Here is a 23,338-nt window from a genome sequence, read left to right on the forward strand (position 1 = left end):
TTTAAAGATGGCCTCTTATCCTTTTAGGTGTTAGATCTAACACATAAAACCTTTTAATGATGTCAGTGTTAATTGGTTTAGGGAAACTTTACCGTCTATCACCATGATAATTAATACACTTCATCTTTTATTATGCTCAGTTGATCCAACCTTGTTCAAATCTGTAGAGGGTATAATTGATATTGGACGCGTGACGTAAATAAGACGAATATCAATGATCGATCACATGATAATTAATGCATATCTTGAGGCATTGATTGATATATCTTTGATTAAATTTTTTGGTTAAGATTATAATCTTATGTAGAAATAGAAAGTCTCATAATTGACTAGAGAATATATATTTCTAGATAATGATAGATTTTGTAGAGAATCTTGATTTGTTAGACTTTTCTTTTAGGGTTTGATTTTCTACCTATATAAGGAAAACGATTAGGTAGAAGGAATGAGACTCAGAGGAGAAAAAAAGAAGAGAGGAAGCTAGGGTTTGTAAATCTTATAATGGCTTGAAGAATAATGGAATGGCTCTTCGGAGCTTGGAGACATAGTTCGACTTTAGGACGAACCCCGTAAACAAATCTTGCTTTTTGTCTTCTCTTTTTTTCCTTTCTCTTTGATTATTTTTCTACGTGATTTTTGATCATTTTAATGCATCAAGAACAATAAAAATCAATTGCTCGAGGAATCGATGGCATTCGAGATTTTACCTCCTTTCATTTTTGTTTCCAATAGGACCCGGAGATAAGAAATTTCAACCTCCACTGGCAAATCAACTTCCAAATCTGAAATTATCTTGGGATTCACCCCATTTTAAATGGTTCAGTTCCTCCATAATCGCATCCATGCGACTTGATAATCGGACGTCAACAAAATTCCTCTCTAGCCTTTTGGACTAATTCAATTCCCCTTCATTGTCTACCTCTACTTGCTGCAAATGTGGATAGTGAGCGAAAACAAAATGAGGGTTCATTGGGATGTTTGCGGCTGATACTAATGCTGGCACGTTATTATGAGCTTTTGTCGATGTAAGGTCGAGAGTTGGTGCCAATTGGAGGAGGTACCATTATAGGGGTTTATTGACTCGAATGTCCTAAATTAGTTGCATGATTCTAAATAGCCTTTGTTATCCTAGGGATTTGAATCAATTTTGATAGCATATTCCCAATAGTTGCGACTTTATCATTCAATTTCTTGAAAACCTCTTTACTAACTAGACGGCTAATGGTTGAATTATCTATAGCAATCATATTCTCTATTGTCGAAGGTTTTGTTTTGTCTATTAGCTCCATAATAATGACTTTCTGTTATAGCCCATTGTTTCTGTCTTTTGTTTTTTGATTGCCCAATGTTTGCCCCTTTGGTACAAAAGTATTGTTCGAAATACAAGTACCTTAGAAAAGAAAAAGACAAAAAACCTTGATTTTGTAATTCGAAAAAAATGACTTTATTATTATTATTATTCATTTTTAGGTAAGCAAGTCCCTCTCATGGTGGAATAGGAGGAAACCCTGGAGAACTAAGTGAAAGAACAAGGAATGAAGTAGAACTAACCTAGAAGAATCTAAGAGGTTCTACTAAAAACCCTTAAGCGATTGAATTAAAGGAATGAAAAAGGAAAAGAAACGAATGATATGGGTGACCTTTAAGAGATCCAAAGATCTTTAAGAGATCTAAAACTACTAAAGTAAAGATGATCTAGGTTGACCTTTAATAAGTTTAAAGATCTTTAAGAGATCTAAAACTACTAAAGGAAAGACAACTAAGCCAACCTTTAAGAAGTCCAAAGATCTTTAAGAGATCTTTGAGGTCTAAATTTTTTTAAGAGATCCGAAACTACTAAAAGAGATACGACTAAGGTGACATTTAAGAGGTCCAAAAATCTTTAAAAGGCTCGAACTACGATCTAAAATGACTTTTAAGAGGTCAAGAACCTCAAAAAGATTTAGATTTACAATGGATGAAGAGAGGTCCTTACCCAAACCTTGTAATATTAGAGTGTGCGATCTAGGATGACTTTTAAGAGGTCAAGGATTTGGACTATGATCTAAAGTGACCTTTAAGAGGTCAAGAATCTTTAAGAGATCCAGATTACAAGAGGTGAAAGAAAGATCATTGCTGAGGGAACAACACCATTCCTTCCAAGATTCGTACATCTTTATCCAGTAATTTCTATGCAACAACAGATGGTGATATTAGGTATATTAGTCCGAGGTCTAAGGGAAGAAATGCATAACATTGGAGAAACGATATATTAGACCATATAAAGAGGGAAAAACGCAAGGATGCGTCTTCGAATTCATTGTCATATTATTGTTTGTGGAACCTAAGGGTACTGGTCGAGCATTAGTATTCTATAAAATCGTAATTATGCTTTCCTACGATAATATTTCTTTTTTTGGTGAAAAATAAATATATAATTTGTAATTGCAAATTTTCTCTTCAAGTGGAATCGTTGTATTCCGTAGATGTACTTTAATTTTGAGGAAACCACATAAAATCTCTGTGTTTTTATGTGATTGTATTTTTTTTTCTTCTCATTTTTCATTGTTTCTATTTTTTTTCTTAACACGTCATACTAAATTACACGAGTACGATGGTGCATGCTCCCCATTTATGGCGTTTGAACGAGACCATATAATACATGTTCACAAGTTTGTAGATCCAACTAGTGATTGAACTTTGTTTCCTAAACATTTGTGGAAAATCTTTGATTTAACGATGTACTATTGCAAGTTATATTTTATTTCAAGGAGGGATTTAATGGTACAAGTAATAAAACCTTTAAAGCTTGCAAAGTAGATTAAAAATGATCATGAAAACCTCAACTCCTATAATCCAAGGGTAGTTCAAAAATGTTGAAAGTAAAAAAAAATAAAATAATCAAATGAAACTTCACCTAATAGGCCAATACTGATTTGTCAACATTGATACATTGATTCAATAGGTTCCCTTGGTGTCCCAATTGGTAGATTCCTAACGAGTGCATTCAATTGAATTTGATAGAATTTTATCACGTCACAATGAAGTTCTCAATAACTTCCCATGGAATAAAAAATCGTAGGATAATGTGGGGGAAATTCTTGAGCACAGACACGTGGCTCAAATAAGGGCCAGAATTAATGATTTTAAGCTCGGACGAATTGCGACTTTTGCTCGGTTTATTAACCTCGACGGATGCACGGATATATAGCTCGGAACTAAGCCATCGACTAGTGAAGTAGTCCGGGCAACTGCAGTATAGGTCGGGAGGACATATCTGACAAATGTGCCAATGATGGACAGTCAATCCTAACAACCCACATCATGTCAGATCAACACTGATTTTCTCAGAAGTGATAGGGCAGTTGCAACAACACCTGCAGCTGACATGTCAGGGAGTGAGCTAACTGCCCTAAGTCACCTCAAAGGGTGGCATAGAAAACGATCAAGTTTAACGCCTATATAAGGAGGAAAACTATGAGTAAAAGAGGGTTCGATTTCTTCTTCTCTAAAAAAAAACTAAATTACACTGATCAATTTGTCTAACTTGATCGTCGGAGTGGGCTGGTTTGCAGATTCGTCCGAGCTAAGAGAGAAGAAAAGTGTAGAGCCAATTCGTGCCTCTACAATTTGGCGCCGTCTGTGGGATACTTACAAGGAGAAAAACGACCAAGATGGGAAGGGCTAGAGGCGAAAATCGTGGAGAGCCATCAAATCCGCTACTAGCAGACACACCTTCAAACGCGCAAGACCCAATGCTTGCAATGTACAACTTACTACGGAGATGAGAGAGGAAATGCGCAGGGGGTTGGAGAAACAAAATGACGAGATAATGAACATAAGGAGGGAAAATGAGGAGCTCAGGCAGAGGCTAGGTGAGCATGCGAAAACCGAAGAAGGCCCAGGTGCAGAGCGAAGTAGTGATCATATTGTCCGAGCAGCACGGACAGAGGCACACTAGACCGAAGACTCAGCAGCAGTCAAAACACAGCAAGGGAGCTCTGAAGTTAAAGAAATAATGACGAGGAAGGAAGTGGAGGAAATGCTCAGGAGGAGGGACGAGGAGTTAGCACGAGGGAAAGACCCCGCACAAAAGGTACGGAACGCAATCTGGGAGCTCAAGGGGACACCATTCTCATCAATGATAATGAATTCGAAACCACCCAGATCGTTCCACATGCCGAAGTTTGAAACTTATGACAGAACGCGAGATTCCATGGACCATATTCTGCATTATAGAAGTCAGATGGTGTTATACCAGAACGATGACTCGTTACTCTGCAAGCTATTTCCATCAACCTTGAGGCTCGGGGTCATGATGTGGTTCCAGGCTTTACGAGCTGGGTCCATTACAAATTTTTCTGAGTTGGAGGAAACGTTCGTTGGGCAGTTCGTGCACTTGCGAAGGAAGAAGGTTGGAGTTAACACACTATTTAACCTTCGATAGAAGGTCGGGGAGAGTATCCGGTCATTCGTAACTCGTTTTCGAACGAAGGCACTGGATGTAGAAGGCATGGACGAGGCAACCACATGCGCGGCGTATATCGCTGCAGTCATCCCCGGGACACGGTTGCATGAGTCATTGATCAAGTCCGACCCAACTCGTTTGGACGATTTGTATGCAAATGCGGAAAAGTACATCCTTGTAGAGGAATCCGTGAAAGGCAGGAGATGTAGTGCTCAGACAGTAGCCAACAACGAGGGAGGAATTGAGGCACCAAAGGCATCGACTCATCTCGGGGGGGGAAGGGAGTAAGAGAAAGCGGAGAGAACCGAACGAGCAATCAAGGTGGAAGAGAGGTCGGACGTATACACCGCTCAATGAGAAACTATCCGAGATACTGAGGCACATAAAAAAGCGAACCTGATTTCATTCAGCCACCCCGGGGGTACAAGGGGAAACCTGGGAAACCGTACTGCGAATACCATGGAGCCGAGGATCACCCCACGGAAGACTGTTATAGGTTACGCCATATCATCCAGGATATGGTCGAAGCAGGGAAGCTCAAAGGTATGTATTATCGGGGAGAGTTAAAAGAAGGGAAACCCCTGAAGGAGACGAACAGAAGCCCGAAAGCAGGTGGTTGGAGAGAGGGGGACGTCGCGAGCCAGAAGAACGTAGGATAGTGCATACTATCACGGGGGTGATGAGCGTCGGAAGGCCATCCAGACAGGACATCCGTGAGAAAGTAAGGAAGATCCGACATGTGGTTGGCGTAAACCAAGTTACCTCGGAGGCGCGGGTGGTAAAGAGAACGAGCAAAGCAGTCGATGCGCGGGTGATAGCTTTTACAGAGGACGACCTGAAAGGGACGGTAATGCCCCATCAGGACGCACTCGTGCTCGCTCTCCCAGTTGGGAATGTCGAACTCCGAAGAATATTGGTGGACTCGGGGAGTGCGGTAAATATCCTCTTCCTGAGCGCAGCAAAACGGATGGGGATTTCGGATAGCCTGGAGCCATCCCAGACCCTGGTCTACGGTTTGGACAGGGCTCCCAGCAGCTCGGCAGGAGAGATTTCGCTCCCCTTTACAGCAGGGTCGAGAGTGGTGATGACAAGGTTTGTGGTGATAGAGGCGGATTCAGCCTATAACGCAATTCTCGGGAGAAGATGGATCCACGAGATGAAGGCAGTCCCCTCCACGTATCACCAGGTAATTCGGTTCCCAAACAAGGAAGGGGTAGTTGAGATAAGGGGTGACCAAGAGATGGCACAGCGGTGTTTCCACATGACCATAAAGCAAGAACAGGGTGCCGAGGCCGTTAGCCAGAGGAAAAGGAAGGAGCCACCTGTCGAAGGAGAGACCTCGTAGCAATTACAGAAGGAGCCACAGCGAGAGCGGGGGCCAACAGTTGAGGAGGTTGAAGTGGTGGACCTCGGTGATGACGGAGGACAGCTAGTTAGTATCGGCACCACAATGTCGCGGGACGAAAGAGCAGCATTGCTCCAACTTCTGAGGGCAAACAAGGATGTATTCGCATGGTCGATGGGGGATATGCCGGGGATTGACCCCTTGGTGGTATGCCATAATCTAAATATTGATAAAGACTTCCGACCGGTTCGACAGAAGCCTAGGAGGCTGTCTCCTCGGCTGAGGCAGGGGGTAAATGAGGAAATTGAAAAGTTACTAAAGGCGGGATTTATCAAGGAGGTAGATTATCCAGAATGGATAGCCAACATAGTCGCAGTACCAAAGAAAGACGGAACCGTAAGAGTTTGTATTGACTTCACGAACCTTAATAAGGCATGTCCAAAAGACAGCTTCCCTCTACCCAGGATCGACAGGTTGGTCGACTCCACGGCAGGGCATGAGAGAATGTCATTCATGGATGGGTACTCAGGGTATAACCAAATCCCTTTAGCCACGGAAGATCAGGAGAAGACATCGTTCATCACCGAGCAAGGCTTGTTCTATTTTAAGGTCATGCCGTTTGGCCTAAGGAACGTGGGGGCCACCTACCAGAGGCTTGTGACAAGGATGTTCGAAGGGTTGATCGAAAAGACTGTAGAGGTGTATATCGACGACTTGCTGGTAAAAAGAAAAGAAGCAGAAAACCATTTGGCAGACCTCGAGCAAACTTTCAACCGGTTGAGGAGTTTTCGCATGAAGCTGAACTCGAAGAAATGCATGTTCACAGTCTCTTCAGGAAAATTCCTCGGGCACGTTATCACTAAAAGAGGGATTGGGGCCAATCCAGATCAAATCCGAGCGTTGGTAGAAATGCCGAGCCCCACTAACCAAAAGTAGGTGCAGAAATTGACTGGAAGAGTAGCTGCGCTAAACAGGTTCATCTCCAGGGTATCCGATCGATGCCGTCCGCTCTTCAAGTTGTTGCAAAAAGAAAGGAATTTCACCTGGGGTGTGGAGTGCGAGGCAGCGTTCAGCGACCTAAAGAAGTATTTGGGGCAGCCACCGATCCTTAGCTCTCCAGAGGAAGGAGAGGAGTTGGGAATTTACCTGGCAACAAGTCCATCGTCGGTAAGCTCTGTTCTCTTTAAAGTCGATATGGGACGGGAGTACCCTATCTACTGTGTCAACAAAATATTGGGCCTATCAGAGATGAGGTACACCAGGACTGAGAAGGTGGGATTGTCGCTTGTCTACTCAGCACACAAGCTCAGGCCTTACTTCCTTTCACACCGTGTCCGAGTTGTAACGGACAGCCCATTGAAAGAGATGATGCACAGATCTGAAAAATCGAGGAGGATGGCGAGATGGGCTGTAATTCTCGGTGAATATGACTTACAGTTTGAGTCACGGACGGCATTAAAAGGACAGGTGTTGGCAGACTTCCTCGCTGATTTCCCGGTTGAAGATCCGAATTGGGAAGAGTTGGAGAACGAAGACGAAGGGGTAGAAGAAATAGAGTTGTGGGACAAGCAAGCAGGCTGGAGGATCTTCGTCGATAGTTCGTCAAATTACTCAGGCTCGGGGGTGGGAATAGTACTTGTAACGCCAAGCAACGACAGACTGGAAAAGATAATCAAGCTCGGGTATGAGGCATCAAATAATGAAGCTGAGTACGAGGCAGTCATCCACGGGCTGAGAATGGCAAGCGAGTTGAAAATCGGTCGGATAAAGCTATGTACCGATTCCCAACTTATAGCAAACCAGTGCAATGGGAAATTTGAAGCAAAGGACGAACGCATGGCAAAGTATCTAATCTCAGTAAAGCGGGAGATTAAGAAGTTCGATCAAGTGGAGATTTGCCAGATACTGAGGGATGAGAACAGGCATGCAGATTCGCTGGCTTACATTGCCTCAATGCTAAGGGAAACGGAAGGACGGTCTTTACCGGTGGAATACATGCCTAAAACAAACATCGAACACAAGGAAAGGGAATGCGCACAGGTTGGAAGAACCTCGGGATGGATAGAAGAGTTCACGCAGTATCTACATACAAAGGTTCTGCCAGCAGACAAGGGGGAAGCCAGAAAATTGCTTCGGCAGGTCGGCAAGTATACTCTCGTTGGAGAGGAGCTGTATAGGATGTCCTTCGAGGGACCACTTCTCAAATGCCTTACTAAGAAAGAATCCGAGCTCATAATGGCGAAAATCCATGAGGGAATCTGCGGCAATCATTCGGGAGGACGGTCGCTCGCCAATAAGGTGATCAATCAGGGCTACTTTTGGCCCAGAATGCAGGAAAATTGTAAGAAGTACGTAAGGACCTGCGATCAATGCCAAAAACATGCCCCTATGCATCTGCAGCCGGCCAGCGAACTCCATCCTATGAAGTCACCCTAGCCGTTCTCGATATGGGGAATGGACATCGTTGGACCTCTACCTCGGGGAAAGGGGGGTAAGCTATTCATCCTAGTAGCTATAGATTATTTTACTAAATGGGTAGAAGTTGTTCCCCTCACACGGATTAGGGAAGAGGAAGTTATCAAATTCACTTGGGAGCACATCATAACGCGCTTTGGAATCCCTTATGCGCTGATCTCCAATAATAGAACGCAGTTCAAGGGCAACCGCGTGCAATCGTACTTCAGGGAATACGGAATCCGATCACTACAATCGTCACCAAGGTATCCACAAGGAAATGGCCAAGCTGAAGCATCCAACAAGACAATCCTTGGGAACTTGAAGAAGAAGTTGGCAGAACATAAGGAAAGATGGGTAGACGAGTTACACAGCGTCCTATGGGCATACCGGACTATGGTAAGAAAGGGCAACATGTTTCACCCCGTTCGCACTAGCCTATGGAACGGAGGCCGTTATTCCAACCGAGATACAGGTTCCTACTACGAGGACGCAAGTAGCCGAGACAGAGTTTAACGATGAAATGGTGGCTCGGAATTTGGATTGGTTGGATGAGACGCGAGAAAGGGTCATAGAGAAATTGGCGCGGTACCAACAGGTGTTAAAGAGATCTTATAATAGGAAGGTACGTCACAGGGAGTTCAAAATCGGTGATATGGTGTTACGAAAGGTATTTTCCAACACCAATGAACTTAATAGTGGAAAGCTCGGCTATAACTGGGAAGGACCCTACATCGTGCGTAAAGTCGGGGAAACAGGCGCGTACTACTTGGAGACATTGGCAGGGGATGTAATTCAATCGCCATGGAATGTATTTAACTTGAAGAAATATTATCAATAAACAATACTCTTTGCATCTATGCTTAATTGTTTGAGCGAAAGCCTTTGTCCCACCACGGGGACTAAGCCCAACTGAGGAGTTGGACTAGGAAAGCCTCGGCCCCTCCATAGGAGCCAAGCCCAACTGAGGAGTTGGTCTGAAGGCAAAAGCCTTAGTCCCACCACAGGGACCAAGCCCAACAGAGGAGTTGGACTAAGGGAAAGCCTCGGCCCCTCCATAGGAGCCGAGCCCAACTGAGGAGTTGGTTTGAAGGCAAAAGCCTTGGTCCCTCCACGGGGACCAAGCCCAACTGAGGAGTTGGATTAAGGGAAAGGCTCGGCTCCTCCATAGGATCCGAGCCCAACTGAGGAGTTGGTTTGAAGGCAAAAGTCTTGGTCCCTCCACGGGGACCAAGCCCAACTGAGGAGTTGGATTAAGGGAAAGCCTCAGCCCCTCAACAGGAGCTGAGCCCAACTCAGGGATTGGTCTGAAGGTTAAGGCCTTGGTCCCTCCACGGGGACCAAGTCCAATTGAGGAGTTATGTTCTAAGTCGAAGCCTCGGCTTTTCAATAGAGCCAAGCCCGTACTGAAACGCTAAGTTCGAAACGAGGCCTTGACCTTCAGCAAATGTCGAGCCTAAGGAGTTAGTCGAATTATGGCAGAAGTAATTATTTCAAGACTGTTAGACGATGAACCTTAAACATACAAACAGGAAAGCAACAAAAAGCGCAGCGCACAAGAATTGACGCATACATAAATTCCATTAATATTAAGAGAAGGTTTACACATGGAATTACAAAATTACATTACAAAAAAAAAAAAAAAAAAAAAAAAAATTTATTATGCGTCCGCTTCGATCACGACTTCGGCTTCATCGGGGGCGTGATCTTCGGCAGGAGCAGCTGGATCTTCGACAGGAAGGTCAGGGGTGGCGGCGGTTTTCACTTCTGGAATTGCCTCCAATTTCTTCGCGGCAGCCTCGGCTCTCCTCAGTTTTGCCTTCAGCTTGTTGTAGACCGCTTCCCAAGCCTCCTCTGAGGAGTCCAACTGGGCTTGGAGGGAGTTGAGTTGGTCTTGAAGAGCTCTCTCTTGCTCCGCCTCCTTCGCCTATACTAACTCCTCCAATGAGGAAATTTTTCCCTCAGCCAAGGCCAAGCGGTCCTTATTCTGCTCCAGCTCAGATAGTGCGCTATCCAAGCTTTTTTGGAGCTTTTGGGAGTTGGCCGCAGCCGCATCCCTTTCAGCCTGAAGTTGAAGAAGACGACCTTCCGCGGCCTGAAGGCTGTCCACGGAAGCATCGCGGGATGAAACGAGCTTGGCTACGGCGTGCTGCGCCTGGTAAGAAAGAAAGAAAATCGTTAATCGGAGGGAAGAACGGGAAAAAGTACCGAATCAAGATAAATAGAAAATAAAGGGCTTACCACAGCCAAGGCTCGGAATGCATCGTTCAAAAATTTTGTCGAATCACCGGCAAAACTTCGGCGGACTTTCTCCACGTCCCGCGGGAGCGCGGACACATCGAAGACCGCCCTTGCTACGGCTGGGTCGGACAAGGCAGAATCCCTGTCCGACACCGGCCTACCCCTAACCGTGGGTTGAACCACCCAGGGGCAAGGAGGAGCATCCCCCCTCTGCACCGACCCAGCCGAGGATGCCTGGGATGGCTCGGCTTGTTGACAGGTCCCCTCGGTAGCCGGAGGAGGGGGCAGCTGGAGCACTGGGGCCGTAGGGCGGGGCCCCCTCCTTATCCTCTTGAGAAGAGGTTGGTGGTCTTCTTCTTCTTCTTCCTCAGGAGCGGCACGCCCCACCCCGGGAGATACAGTGGTTACGGTAGGTGGAATCTCAGCAATTTCCTCCTCGGAGTCGGAGCCAAGAACTGGTGGGGGGCGCTTGGATTGCAGGGCCATGTCGGTTGGGCGGATTGTTGGAGGAAGAAAGGCCGTGACTTGATTGTATAAGTCGGGGTTGGAGAAAAGGTGGGTGATCACCACAGAATCCCCCGGATTACTGATCACCAATGAAATCACTGTGGTTTTTTTACTCGCACTTCTTCGTTGGTTTCATTTCTTTGTAATTTTGTTGTTCGCCATTCTATTTTCCCCGGTATTTATTTTTTTACTTTTATCTGTCAATTATAAGCTACTGATAGGTTTCTCTGTTTTTGCATTTTTCGGTCAAAAATGTTTTTTCTCATTTCGAGTAACATGGAAAAGATTTGCATTTATCCGGGTAGGAAGTATTCCCGTAATGTCTTTGTTTTCGGCAGTGGAAATGGTGATCTAATTAAATGGTAATTCATAGTATGGCTCAGGGATTGGTTATTACTCTATGTAAACTTATTTGCTTTGCAAGGCTTAGAAACATATACTCTTTTATCATGAAGCTTGCAACCCATATAAGGTGCTACTTTACATAACAAGCGCTTCAGTTGGCAGTGGAAATGAAGTTGAATGTCTCTCATGGGTACAAATGTTTGACACAGCCTTGGATCAATGGATTCATATTCAATCCATGCTATTAAAGGTACCTTTTAATTTTAGTATTCAGGTTTCACTTGATAAGCTAGATTACAGAATTTGAACATGAGTACCTAACAGATCATTTCTAGATTTTTAGTTAAAAACTAATTTGTGTACTGATCAACACTTGTTTATTGACAGGAACATGTTGAAACCCTAACTTCCCATAGAAATAAGTTGCGACAACATCATAGAAACAATTGTGTGTAATAAGTGTGACAGTAGCGCCCAACCGCAGTACAGTAGTTGAGGGAGCAACTGCACTCCTCTGATTTGTACATCTTCATGCATCAATTTCTATACATCTGTAGAAGAGTACAACAGGTTACAAAATGAACGATGGTGATTGCTTGGTACGTGAGTCCGAGGCCTAAGGGAAGAAAAGTTTAACATTGGAGAAAGGAGGGAAAAATGCAAGGAAGCATATTCAAACCCATCGTCATTTTATTGTACTAGTCAGCAAGGAATACTGTTCGTCTTTTAACATGGTGTTCACAAGTCGCACTAATATTCTGTAAAACCCTTACTATGTATTCTTAGGGTAATATTTCTCTTTTAGTGAAAGGGTGTAATTTATAACTGCGAGTTTTCTATTCATAGTGGAATCTGTGTGATTGCAACTTGTTTTTTTTTTTCTTCTCGTTCTCCATTGTTTCTATGTTTTTTTTTCAACATGTCTATATGATCATTCTTTGATTTCGTCATCTGGGTTCCCTATGAAACTTCTTTAACTTTTTGTCAATAGTACAGAGGGGAAAACCAAAAGAAACTGTTGAACTGGTATGATTGAAATCATAAGAATTTGGGCAAATTCATTTGTCTTCTACAAGAATAGCCGATCTTGTACTAGAAGGTGGCTGGTGGCATGTGTAAACACACGATGTATTGTAAGAGCCTATTGATAATTTAAAATATTAATTAAAGGGTCTATGAAGATTGCATACTAGAAAGATATTTTTGTAGTTTTGATAACTAACCAATGTTTGGATTACAACATAACAATGGAAGAACATTTGATGTTGTCTTCCTGTTTTGTTCCTTTACTGTTATGGTGGGAGAAGGCAGAGTAGAAGTGGGTTTACACCAAAATTTCAGTGGCCATGCCCTAACTTTTATATTTAAAAATTATAATCAAGGTCATTTTGATAAAAACTCAAGAAAATTGCAACCTAACGTTGTAGGAGGGTGTCAGTCATGTATAGTGGCATTATTGGGCTCCCTAGTCAATTGGAGTGTCCACTACTCCTAACCTTATTACTAAGAGGGAATTTAAATCTAAAAGTAAATCCAGATAATTTCTTTGAAAGTTAGAAAAAACTTCTTGTCCTTGATCTAAGTGAGACTTCTTTTGGCTCCACGCAAAAGTCACCTGGACACCTCATAACTTTCGAACTATGTATCTACAAGGAAATGGCATATGAGAGTCTCAAGATATCCCTGTTTCATGGAAAAATCTTGAAGATATTTTTTAAAAATTTTTGTGGCAATTGGTGACATTGAAACCTGAGAATTTGATTTGACTAGGATTGGTGCCCGTCTTTCCTGTTGCTCATTTGGGCAAAATAGATTATTATCAATTTTAGGAAATTCAAGCTTGAACCCAGTCAATCTTCTGGGCAGTGCTTGGCCAATTCAGTCATGCATTGGGCTTAGCCCAAGGAGGATTGTGTGTGGAGAAGTGTTTTTTTTACTTTTTCTTTTTTAAGTTTTATTTCCAATCCTCTTTTATCTTCCATTGGTCTGACCTTTCATGTGTATGATACTCAATAATTATGTGATGAGAAATTTGTTAACACTACTATTTATTATCCTTGAGGTAATTTCAATCCTTTGTTATGGACCTCCAAGGGCTTAGATCCATAGCTTAGTTAGTTGACATATTGCAACTTCAAGTTTGATGTTATGGGTTCATGTCTAGTTTACCCATAAAAAGAAAAGATATGGACCTCAAATCTCTCAAAACAACAGAATATATCATTCTTGGAATAATATTCTTAAATGCCATTGTTGTATATATATATATATATACAGTATTAATGTGGAGGTAAAGGAAACATTTTTGTCACAAGCAGTCGGTCATGTTCCTCTCAAGTTATGCATTAATTTGTGGTTTGTATTTTGAAGTAGATATAGATAGCCGGCCAAGATCTCTAAAAACATTTTTTTTCCAGAGAAATACCATCGGCACCCCAACTTTTCCTTAAATTTACTTAAGCCACCTTATACTTTTTATTAATGAAATATTTGAGTATGTTTAGGTAATTTTTCTGTTATCTTATTTTGCAAGTTGTGGACTATGATGCCAAGAAGGTTAGACGTAAATGCATTTTCACTGATAGAGACAAAGAGGCCTTGCAAGTTGTTACATGGGTAACAACTCTCATACCTCACAATATTCAAGATCCAAATGACCCATTTGAGACATGTCTTATGTAATGATTTTTTCCCATTTTTATCTCTTTGGAGAATTTACCCGATGATGATTTCGCATTGAAACTTGAGGATGATAACCAGAGACGGATTATTTTCCGGGCATTTGTTGATGAATTGATCATTAAAGATCCACCCCGAGGCATGAATGGGGTTATTCAGAAGATTGAGGAGATATTGGGAAAAAAAATACTTGATGCTTATGTCTTGTATAAGTAGATTGTGATTATTTGAATGAAATAGAGAACCAATCCACTATGATGTTTGTACGTTATTTCATTATGATTTGTAGACACTTATGTCATTGTTGATGTTTGAATGGTTTGTGATGGATTTAAATCAAAAAATTGAGAGAATGAATGAATGATGGGTCCTCTTCAATCCTCAATCTCGTTGAACAGTTAAATTATGTTTTCTTTGTTTCATAGGGTAAAATATTTACCATATTTTGCGATCTATCAATAAATCATTGATTAATTTGCCAATTTGCTGCTAAACTACTGGGCTAGTCGCTTATTTGGAGTATTTTCTGACTTTGGCAACAAGAACTCTTTTTTACTCTGAAGTGACAATTTCATTGATTTATAAAAGTGAAAATCTAAGTAAAAGTCAATGATGTAGTTACTTTTTGCCATAGATTGTCATCCCAAGTTTTGAAGTTCCTTTTGTATACTTTTGTGTCCTTTTGTTTATGGTTAATGATTTATTTATCTAACAACCTATTTATGTTGCTTGCTTGGATAATCATTGGTGTTAATAATGTATATCAACTATACGAAGTCTCTTTTTTTTGTGTTAAGATTAATGCGTAGTTTGTGTTCCTCTCTTCAACAAACAACAAATTAAGGTTAAAATAAAAGACAAAGGTTAAAATTTTAAGGGTTATAGATTACCTATCAAATTATTGTGGCTTTTCTACTCACACTTCTTCGTAGGTTTCACCCTTGAATGAGTTCTTTATAATTTCGTTCTTCGCCATTCTATTTTTCCGTGCATTTTTTAATTGTCAATTACAAATTATTAATATGATTGTCTATTTTTCTTTAGCTAGATTTTTGTGTGTGGTGGTCCTTGGGGATTGGTATCATGATGCAGTCGACGTCCTTGACATGGGATTCGTAATGCCTTTGATTCGCTTGTCACACTTTTAGATTTAGGATGTTGATTAGTGTGTAAGTGTTATACTTTTTAATAGTTGCAATACGTTTTTCAAGAATAATCTACCTCTTCAAATAGGTGTATTAAAGATTTGAATTTTATTTTAATTTAGTTTTCATTAGGTATTAATTGTTTACTTACTTTTTCAAGAAAGTAAAAGTATACTGTCATAAAAAAAAATAATAACAATTAGCTCTTAATCTTAATACAATAGCCAAGGGAGCAACATCATTCCTTCCTAGATTCGTACATCCTTATCTAGTAATTTCTATACATCAGCAGATGGTGATATTGGGTACGTTAGTCCGAGGTTTAAGGGAAGAAATGCATAACATTGGAGAAACAGTGCATTGGACCATAAGGAGGGAAAAATGCAAGGATGCATCGTCGAATTCATCGTTATGTTATTGTTTGTGGAGTCTAATCGTACTAGTCAAGCATTAGTATTATAGCATTGATTTGAATTTTATGACAAGCATTAGTATTCCAAAAATTAGTAAGATTTGAATCCTCTACATCCTAACGGCATGAATCATGTTTTAAGATGTCACAAGATGAACTCAACAATCATTAGTAAGATTTGAAATCTTATTAAGTTAGTAAGGATAAATTTACTCTTCTATATATAAATTTTGGGAAAGAAAACTCTTCTACAATTTTATTAATCATTTGTACGCTTCAACAAATTGTAATTTTAAAATTCATCGAATCAAGTCAACTTTACTCGTCAATTTTGACTTTTTTCTATTATATAGAATAAAGGTAATTTTGGACAAAATGGCATAAGACTAATTATTAGAGTTTGTACTCAATTTGTCTTCTCAACTTATTTACTCTAAGAGTTTGGATTACAAGAAGCCAATAAACCGTCTTTCTCCTTTTTCAAGATTCTTCTTCTAAATCTCCCTTTGTTTTTTTTTTTTTTATATAGAAAATAATTTTTTAAAAATCCTCTTTGGGTCTGTCCCTGCAAAGTTGGTTAAAAATGATTGTGAAAACCTCAACTCCTAATCTAGGGGTTGTTCGAAAATCTTGTATCAAAAATAAAAATCACATGATAGTTAACTCAGTAGCTCAATATTGAATTCACCAGCATAGATTCATTAGGAACCTATCGAATCTACATAAAAAATTTGATAGTTTTCTACAATTTTTCAATCTATAGATTTCTATTAAGCCCCGTTCAAGTGGATTCGATAGGATTTTATCGAGTTGCATCGAAAGTTATCATTGATTTTCTACTAATTAAAAAGTTACTACACCGAAAACAAAATTATTATTAGTGGGTGTGCCGAGTAATTTAGAAGATTACGTTAAAGTGGATAAGAAGTGAGAACCAGAAAATAATAATAATAATAATAAATAAATAAAATTATAAATAAAAATAAATGCAAATAATTCAATCCTACCGATAATTATTACTTGGTACCACATTCCACAAATGAGAGCAAGTCTCGAAAGTCAAAAGTAATGTTGTACGTACGCTACCTATAGCTAGTCCTAGGGCACCACAGCCGACAACACCACGTTCTATTGGAAAGAAAATATTCCACATTCTACGTGTGAAAACTGAAAAGTTACCCTCCAATTTTTTTTTTTTTTTCTTCAAAATTTTCAAATTACATTTTAGGTGGTCATGCTAACATGATTCATAATTTATAAAGTAAGGGAATTTTTTTTTTGTAATAAAATCGAATCAGATGAGTTAGGTAAATCTCTCATATTTTTAAATAGAGAAATACATTCCTTACTAACTTGGAAAATTTTCAAATCGTACTAAGAATTGTTGAACGCACAACTCAAATACCAAGTTGGCAATCCAAAACTATAGCTCTCTAGATTTCAAATCTCGATTCCAAAAAAATGGGGATTGATCAAAGGTTTTCAAAAAAGGAGGACTATTGAACTCTTAATTTTAAAATTTAAATTTAAATTTAACAAAACAAAAAAAAAAAATTTATAATTTTTTTTCTTTTGAATTTATAAAATTTTGTCCTCTACATCCTAATGGTACGAAATCATGTTTTAGGATGCCACAAGGTGAACTCAACAATCATTAAAAAGATTTGAAATCTTATTAAATTAGTAAGGATAAATTTACTCTTTTATATATAAAATCTTGGGAAAGAAAATTCTTTAACATTTTTATTAATCATGTAATTTTAAAATTCATCGAATCAAAGTCAATTTTTACTCGTCAAATTTTGAATTTTTTTTTTTCTCTCCAAAATAAAGGTGATTTTGGACAAAATAGCATAAGACTAATTATTAGGATTTGTATTCAATTTGTCTTTTAGTCTTTTCAACTTATTTACTCTAAGAGTTTGGATTACAAGAAGTCAATAAACCATCTCTCTTTTTTCATAATTGTTCTTCTAAATCTCCATTTGTTCTTTTATTTTTTTTTAATAGAAAATAAATTTTTTAAAATTCTCTTTGCATCTGCCTACAAAGTAGGTTAGAAATGGTCGTGAAAACCTCAACACCTAATCAAAAATCTTGTATTAAAAATAAAAATCACTTGAAACTTAATTCAATTGCTCAATATTGAATTCATCGGCATAAATTCGTTAGGAACCTACTGAATCTACTTAAAAAGATTTGATAGTCTTTTACAATTTTTCAATCGATAGATTACTACTGAACCCGTTCAAGTGGATTGGATAGGATTTTATCGGATAGCATTGAAAGTTATCATTAGTTTTCTATTACACCGGAATTTGTTTTTTCTTTTAAGTGGGTGTGACGAGTAATTTTACAGATTACGTACGATAAAATGGTAAGAAGAGAGAAGCAGAAAAAAAATAAAAATAAATCTTCAATCCTACATACAATTATTACTGGTAACACATTCCACAATGACAGCTAAGTCTGGAAAGTTAAAAGTAATGTTGTAGGTGTGCTACCTATAGCTGGTCCTGGGGCTCCACAGCCGACAGCACCACGTTCTATATGTGTGAAAAGTAAGGAAATAGTCCATAAAGTAAGGCTACGAACTATTTTCTTTGATGGAAATAAAATATTCCACGTTCTATGTGTGAAAACTGAAAAGTTACCCTCCAATCATTATTTTTTTTCTTTCCAATTTTCCAAGCTACGTTTTAGAGCCTTGGGCCTGGTGAAAGCTCACCTGCTTTAATTTATAATTTTAGTTTATTATCCTTTTAGGAATGATCTCATTGTTCCAGTGAGAGCTATTGCACTTCTTGTTCCTCTAGTTCATCTCAAAAGTACCGAATCAAGATAAATAGAAAATAAAGGACTTACCACAGCTAAGGCTCGGAATGCATCGTTCAAAAATTTTGTCGAATCACCGGCAAAACTTCGGTGGACTTTCTCCACGTCCCGCGGGAGCGCGGACGCATCGAAGACCGCCCTTGCTACGGCTGGGTCGGACAAGGCGGAATCCCTGTCCGACACCGGCCTACCCCTAACCGTGGGTTGAACCACCCAAGGGCAAGGAGGAGCATCCCCCCTCTGCACCGACCCAGCCGAGGATGCCTGGGATGGCTCGGCTTGTTGGCAGGTCCCCTCGGTAGCCAGAGGAGGGGGCAGCTGGAGCACTGGGGCCGTAGGGCGGGGCCCCCTCCTTATCCTCTTGAGAAGAGGTTGGTGGTCTTCTTCTTCTTCTTCCTCAGGAGCGGCACGCCCCCACCCCGGGAGATATAGTGGTTACAGTAGGTGGAATCTCAGCAATTTCCTCCTCGGAGTCGGAGCCAAGAACTGGTGGGGGGCGCTTGGATTGCAGGGCCATGTCGGTTGGACGGATTGTTGGAGGAAGAAAGGCCGTGACTTGATTGTATAAGTCGGGGTTGGAGAAAAGGTGGGTGATCACCACAGAATCCCCCGGAAACTTGTCCTTAGTCGGACCTGCATAAGTCGGACGGTACGTAGTCAGTCTCCATACAAAAAAAAGGGGAAAGAACGAGAGGAGAAACGCTTGGTAGCACTCACCATGGGTATTGAAGTAGGAGTAGGCCAAGGAGGGAAGCTCGTCACCTGGGGCGTTCTCCCACTGACCGGACAACTGTATCGGGAACAAAAACCACTCCTTGTCCGAGTCAGGTAACTCGACCAAGGAAGGCTTCCCTCTCCTCTTCGATAGATAGAAGAAGCCTGGCCTATTCGGGCATTTCTTCAGAACAAATTGGGCCCTGATATCCCAGAGCCCTAGCTGGAGGCCATCCTTCAGCCTGCTGTTCATATGCTCGAAGGCACTAATAAGTCGGAAGAAATTTCCGCTCATTTGGCCAAGAACTCTCCGATAGAAATTCAGAACCTCCCGAGTCAGCCTACTTAAAGGGACTTTGAGGCCTACTCTAAATTGCCCCCAATGTACCACTGTGGTACTTGGAGGACTTTCCTTGAAAAGCGTGGCCTCGTCCACGTAGGACAGGCCCACATTGGCAGGGACACCGAATGTGCCCCTAACCACCTCTAATGGAAGACAGGCAGGGGAATGAGATTTCCCCTTGGCCATAAGGGTGGACTAACAGAGGAGTGAGAGGAGAAGCTAGAGGAGAGGGGTTACCTTGACTCTGTTACCTTTCTTCTTCTTCGCCCTCTTCTTCGAAAATAACCAGAGACTTGTCACTGGGTAGCTAATAACTGGAAGGCGCGGCAAAGGCTTAGCAAAGGCAGAGCAAGGGCACAGCGGACGCACGTGCGGAGAAAATAGGGTAGAGTGACGGCAAGGAGTGCGAGAGTGAAAGTAAAAATGGGAAATGGGTAGGGTATTTATAGACCAGAGGGGCCTCGAGATCTGCAAATGAAATCAACGGTTAAGATCTCTCAAGCGAATGATGATGAGGCATTAAACGCTGAGAGATCCAAAATGACCGTTCGCGCCTTTTCACGCGAATCGAGCCATTCTCCGGGCGCCACTTGTACTATGTAATAATCGCGCCGTTTAAACCAACAGACAGTACACACACTACACGATAACAACCCAACCGACCGCTGCCCTCGAAAAACGAAAAGGCTAGGTAACGATTCGCCATAAAGAAATCATTAATCCTAGCCGAGACCCAATGAGAGGCTGCCACGTGTCAGTTTTCTAATTTCTTATTAATATTCTCGAGTACCCGAGCATTCTGCCCGAGCCCTCAAGAGGGGTATTGTGGGGGAAATTCTTGAGCACAGACACGTGGCTCAAATAAGGGCCAGAATTAATGATTTTAAACTCGGACGTATTGCGACTTTTGCTCGGTTTATTAACCTCGACGGATGCACGGATATATAGCTCGGAACTAAGCCATCGACTAGTGAAGTAGTTCGGGCAACTGCAATATAGGTCGGGAGGACAGATCTGACAGATGTGCCAATGATGGACAGTCAGTCCTAACAACCCACATCATGTCAGATCAACACTGATTTTCTCAGAAGTGACAGGGCAGTTGCAACAACACCTGCAGCTGACATGTCAGGGAGTGAGCTAACTGCCCTAAGTCACCTCAAAGGATGGCACAGAAAACGATCAAGTTTAACGCCTATATAAGGAGGAAAACTATGAGTAAAAGAGGGTTCGATTTCTTCTTCTCTAAAAAAAAAACTAAATTACACTGATAAATTTGTCTAACTTGATCGTCGGAGTGGGCTGGTTTGCAGGTTCGCCCGAGCTAAGAGAGAAGAAAAGTGTAGAGCCAATTCGTGCCTCTACAGATAATAATACTGAAGTAACATTGAAATGTACATCATAGAGGTATTTTGATGTAGATGTGTGACAAAATCATAGATGTTTTACGTCTAAATCACTTGTATCTCAATGAAAAATATCTCTGATTCTAACACACATTCACGTCAGAAAATATCTCCAACTTTCTACATATACATTTCAATGTTACTCCAGCACGTCTAAAAAATGTAACCTCTTATAAAAAAGAAAAAGTTATTTCATCGAAAAAGAAAAATTATTTTTATAAGTGTGTGTCACGAGTAAATTAAAACATTACCTTTGATGTTAGGAAACGAAGAAGAAAGTGGGTGCAACCCCTCAAATATTATTGGCCTCAAACACGCTTTTGTACGAAAAAAAAAAAATATTTTACAAGTGTGTGTCACGAGTAAATTAAAACATTACCTCTAATCGTAGGAAACGAAAATGGGTCCAACCCACAATTGTTACTGGTGTCAGACACGCTATTATGCGACAAAAACCAATATTATTTGTGCCAGGCACGCTTTTGTACGATTAAAAAAATTATTACTGATGTCTTTTTTTTTTTTTTTGAAGATTAATGGGGGGTTAGGCAGACCCCCAACCAGAGAAAAACTAGCTACAATCTGTCATATCTATGCCCAGAGGCGTCCTTACAAACAATGTACCTAAGACTAGTTGGGAGATCCCCATACTCAAAAAGAGTTCTGCCCGTATTGGGAAGGATGGAGGCTAAAAAGTCCGCTGCTTGGTTGCATTCTCTAAAACAGAAGTTGAACTCGATTTGATGAAAAGACAAAGCTTTAGCTCTTATAGCTTTGACCAACCTCTCTTCCTTCCATGGAATACCTTGCTTCCCCTTGATGCATTCGATTGCCACCTTCGAGTCTGATCTAACCTGCAAGTTCTGGATATTCTCTTCTACTACTATAATCATTCCCTTTAGAATTGCTTGAAGCTCGTGGAAAAGGACGGTTTTTCCTTGCGTATGCTCAGCTAGGGCCTTTACTGTAATGCCGTTGCTATCTCTTATTATGGCTCATTCTCCTCCAACATCCCCTCTTAGAGATCCATCAGTATTCAGGACATGGAATTCCTCTGGGGGTTTGTCCCATTTGCACCTTACCAAGGTTCTAACCTCAAAATTCGGTGAGGAGTAAATTAAAACATTACCTTTAATGTTGTAGCTGAGCTACCTATAACCGGGCCCTGGGGCTCCACAGCCTACAACACCACGTTCTATGTGTGAAAACTGAAAAGTTACCCTCCAAGTTTTATTTTTTTTCTTTCAATTCTTCAAAGGAAAATGCTGAAATTACAAAAGCATTTACTGTGATTCTCACAAGTCTGACGTGAGATGTGCCCATAATCATAATGCGTTTCCTCGTGATACGAGTAAAAATCATCTACAATTATTTATACATGCCCAAGTCCGAATTGTGAGAATCACAATAACTCCTGTCTCACATGAAATCCTTTTTCAAACTACATTTTAGAGCCTTGGGTCTAGTGAATGCTCACCTGCTTTAATTTATGGGAAATGTTCAGCACCCTAAGTTTTACCCTACACTTTAACAAACGTTTTTTGTCCTATATGGGTTAGAAATTTTGGAATGGGCTGATTTTTGGTGAGAATGATCTCTATGATTAGAAGATCATCCTCCTCAAAAATCAGCCCATTCCGAAATGTTTAGTCCCATGTTTACAAGTTGAAAAATCGTGAACCGTCTATTTTTTGTAAATCATTTTTGATAGGGTTAGAAATTTTGGAATGAGCTGATTTTTGGTGAGGATGATCTCCTCACCATAGAGATCATCCTCACCAAAAATCAGCCCATTCCAAAACTTTTAACCCATGTAGGACAAAAAAACGTTTGTTAAAGTGTAGGGTAAAACCTAGGGTGCTGAATGGACCTTAATTTATAATTTTAGTTTATTATACATTTTGGAGTGATTTCATTGTTCCAGTGAGAGCTATTGCACTTCTTGTTCCTCTAGTTTATCTCAAAATTATTGAAAGTTGAAACTCTAAAGGTATGAAAATTCATGAAGAATCATTTTCTAACTCCTAAATTGTATATCATCTCATTTATATCGATCTGTTAAGATTTATTTTTCATGTTTTAAGTGATCAAAACTGATGAAGTTTGTTCAATTGGGGCAAATTAACAGGTACACTGCGTACAGCAAAGAATTCCGCTTGATCCTTTAATTTATAAAAATTAAAGAGAGGTAAACCAGAACCAGATAACTTTCTTCTCTGTATTGCTTCCTTTCATTTAGTTAGTTCTTTAATCATTAATTATGGCTTTGGTACTCTTTTCTATATTGGTTTCCCCCCTCACTGAAATAGGCAAGTGATTGTTTGTTTATATGTTTGTTCCGATGTCATAGGGTTATAAAGGATAAAGCTCTTAGGAATTTTGAAAGAAAATTTTTTTTTTCGAAAAAAAGGTTCATTTTCTTGAATGAATTCTACTTCTAAATTTGGGAGTTTGGTTGCCATTTA

The 23,338-nt window shown here is 40.5% G+C and overlaps 3 protein-coding genes across 10 annotated transcripts in view; all 3 read left to right on the forward strand.

Annotated features, from left to right (window-relative positions):
- Positions 1-23,338, forward strand: part of LOC147387300 (putative disease resistance protein At4g27220) — a 31,208-nt gene that overhangs the window by 1,675 nt on the left and 6,195 nt on the right. For 6 of the 8 annotated variants that reach the window (XM_086420903.1, XM_086420907.1, XM_086420906.1 and 3 more), the window contains exons 1-2: positions 22,781-22,863; positions 23,002-23,061. The gene's annotated coding sequence lies outside the window, so the exon portion shown is untranslated. Of the gene's footprint in view, positions 1-22,780; positions 22,864-23,001; positions 23,062-23,338 lie in introns of those variants that run through there. The other 2 variants (XM_086420904.1, XM_086420905.1) reach the window with 2 other exon arrangements.
- Positions 3,998-5,106, forward strand: LOC147387301 (uncharacterized). Its single transcript, XM_086421547.1, has 3 exons — positions 3,998-4,393; positions 4,475-4,702; positions 4,858-5,106. Exons 1-3 carry the CDS (start codon positions 3,998-4,000, stop codon positions 5,104-5,106), a joined length of 873 nt encoding a protein of 290 aa, XP_086277673.1.
- Positions 5,127-5,792, forward strand: LOC147387302 (uncharacterized). The gene has a single exon (XM_086421548.1). It carries the CDS (start codon positions 5,127-5,129, stop codon positions 5,790-5,792), a length of 666 nt encoding a protein of 221 aa, XP_086277674.1.

This window comes from Akebia trifoliata, chromosome 13, assembly GCF_017979445.1.
Source record: "Akebia trifoliata isolate Shusen 1 chromosome 13, ASM1797944v1, whole genome shotgun sequence".
Taxonomy (NCBI): domain Eukaryota; kingdom Viridiplantae; phylum Streptophyta; class Magnoliopsida; order Ranunculales; family Lardizabalaceae; genus Akebia; species Akebia trifoliata.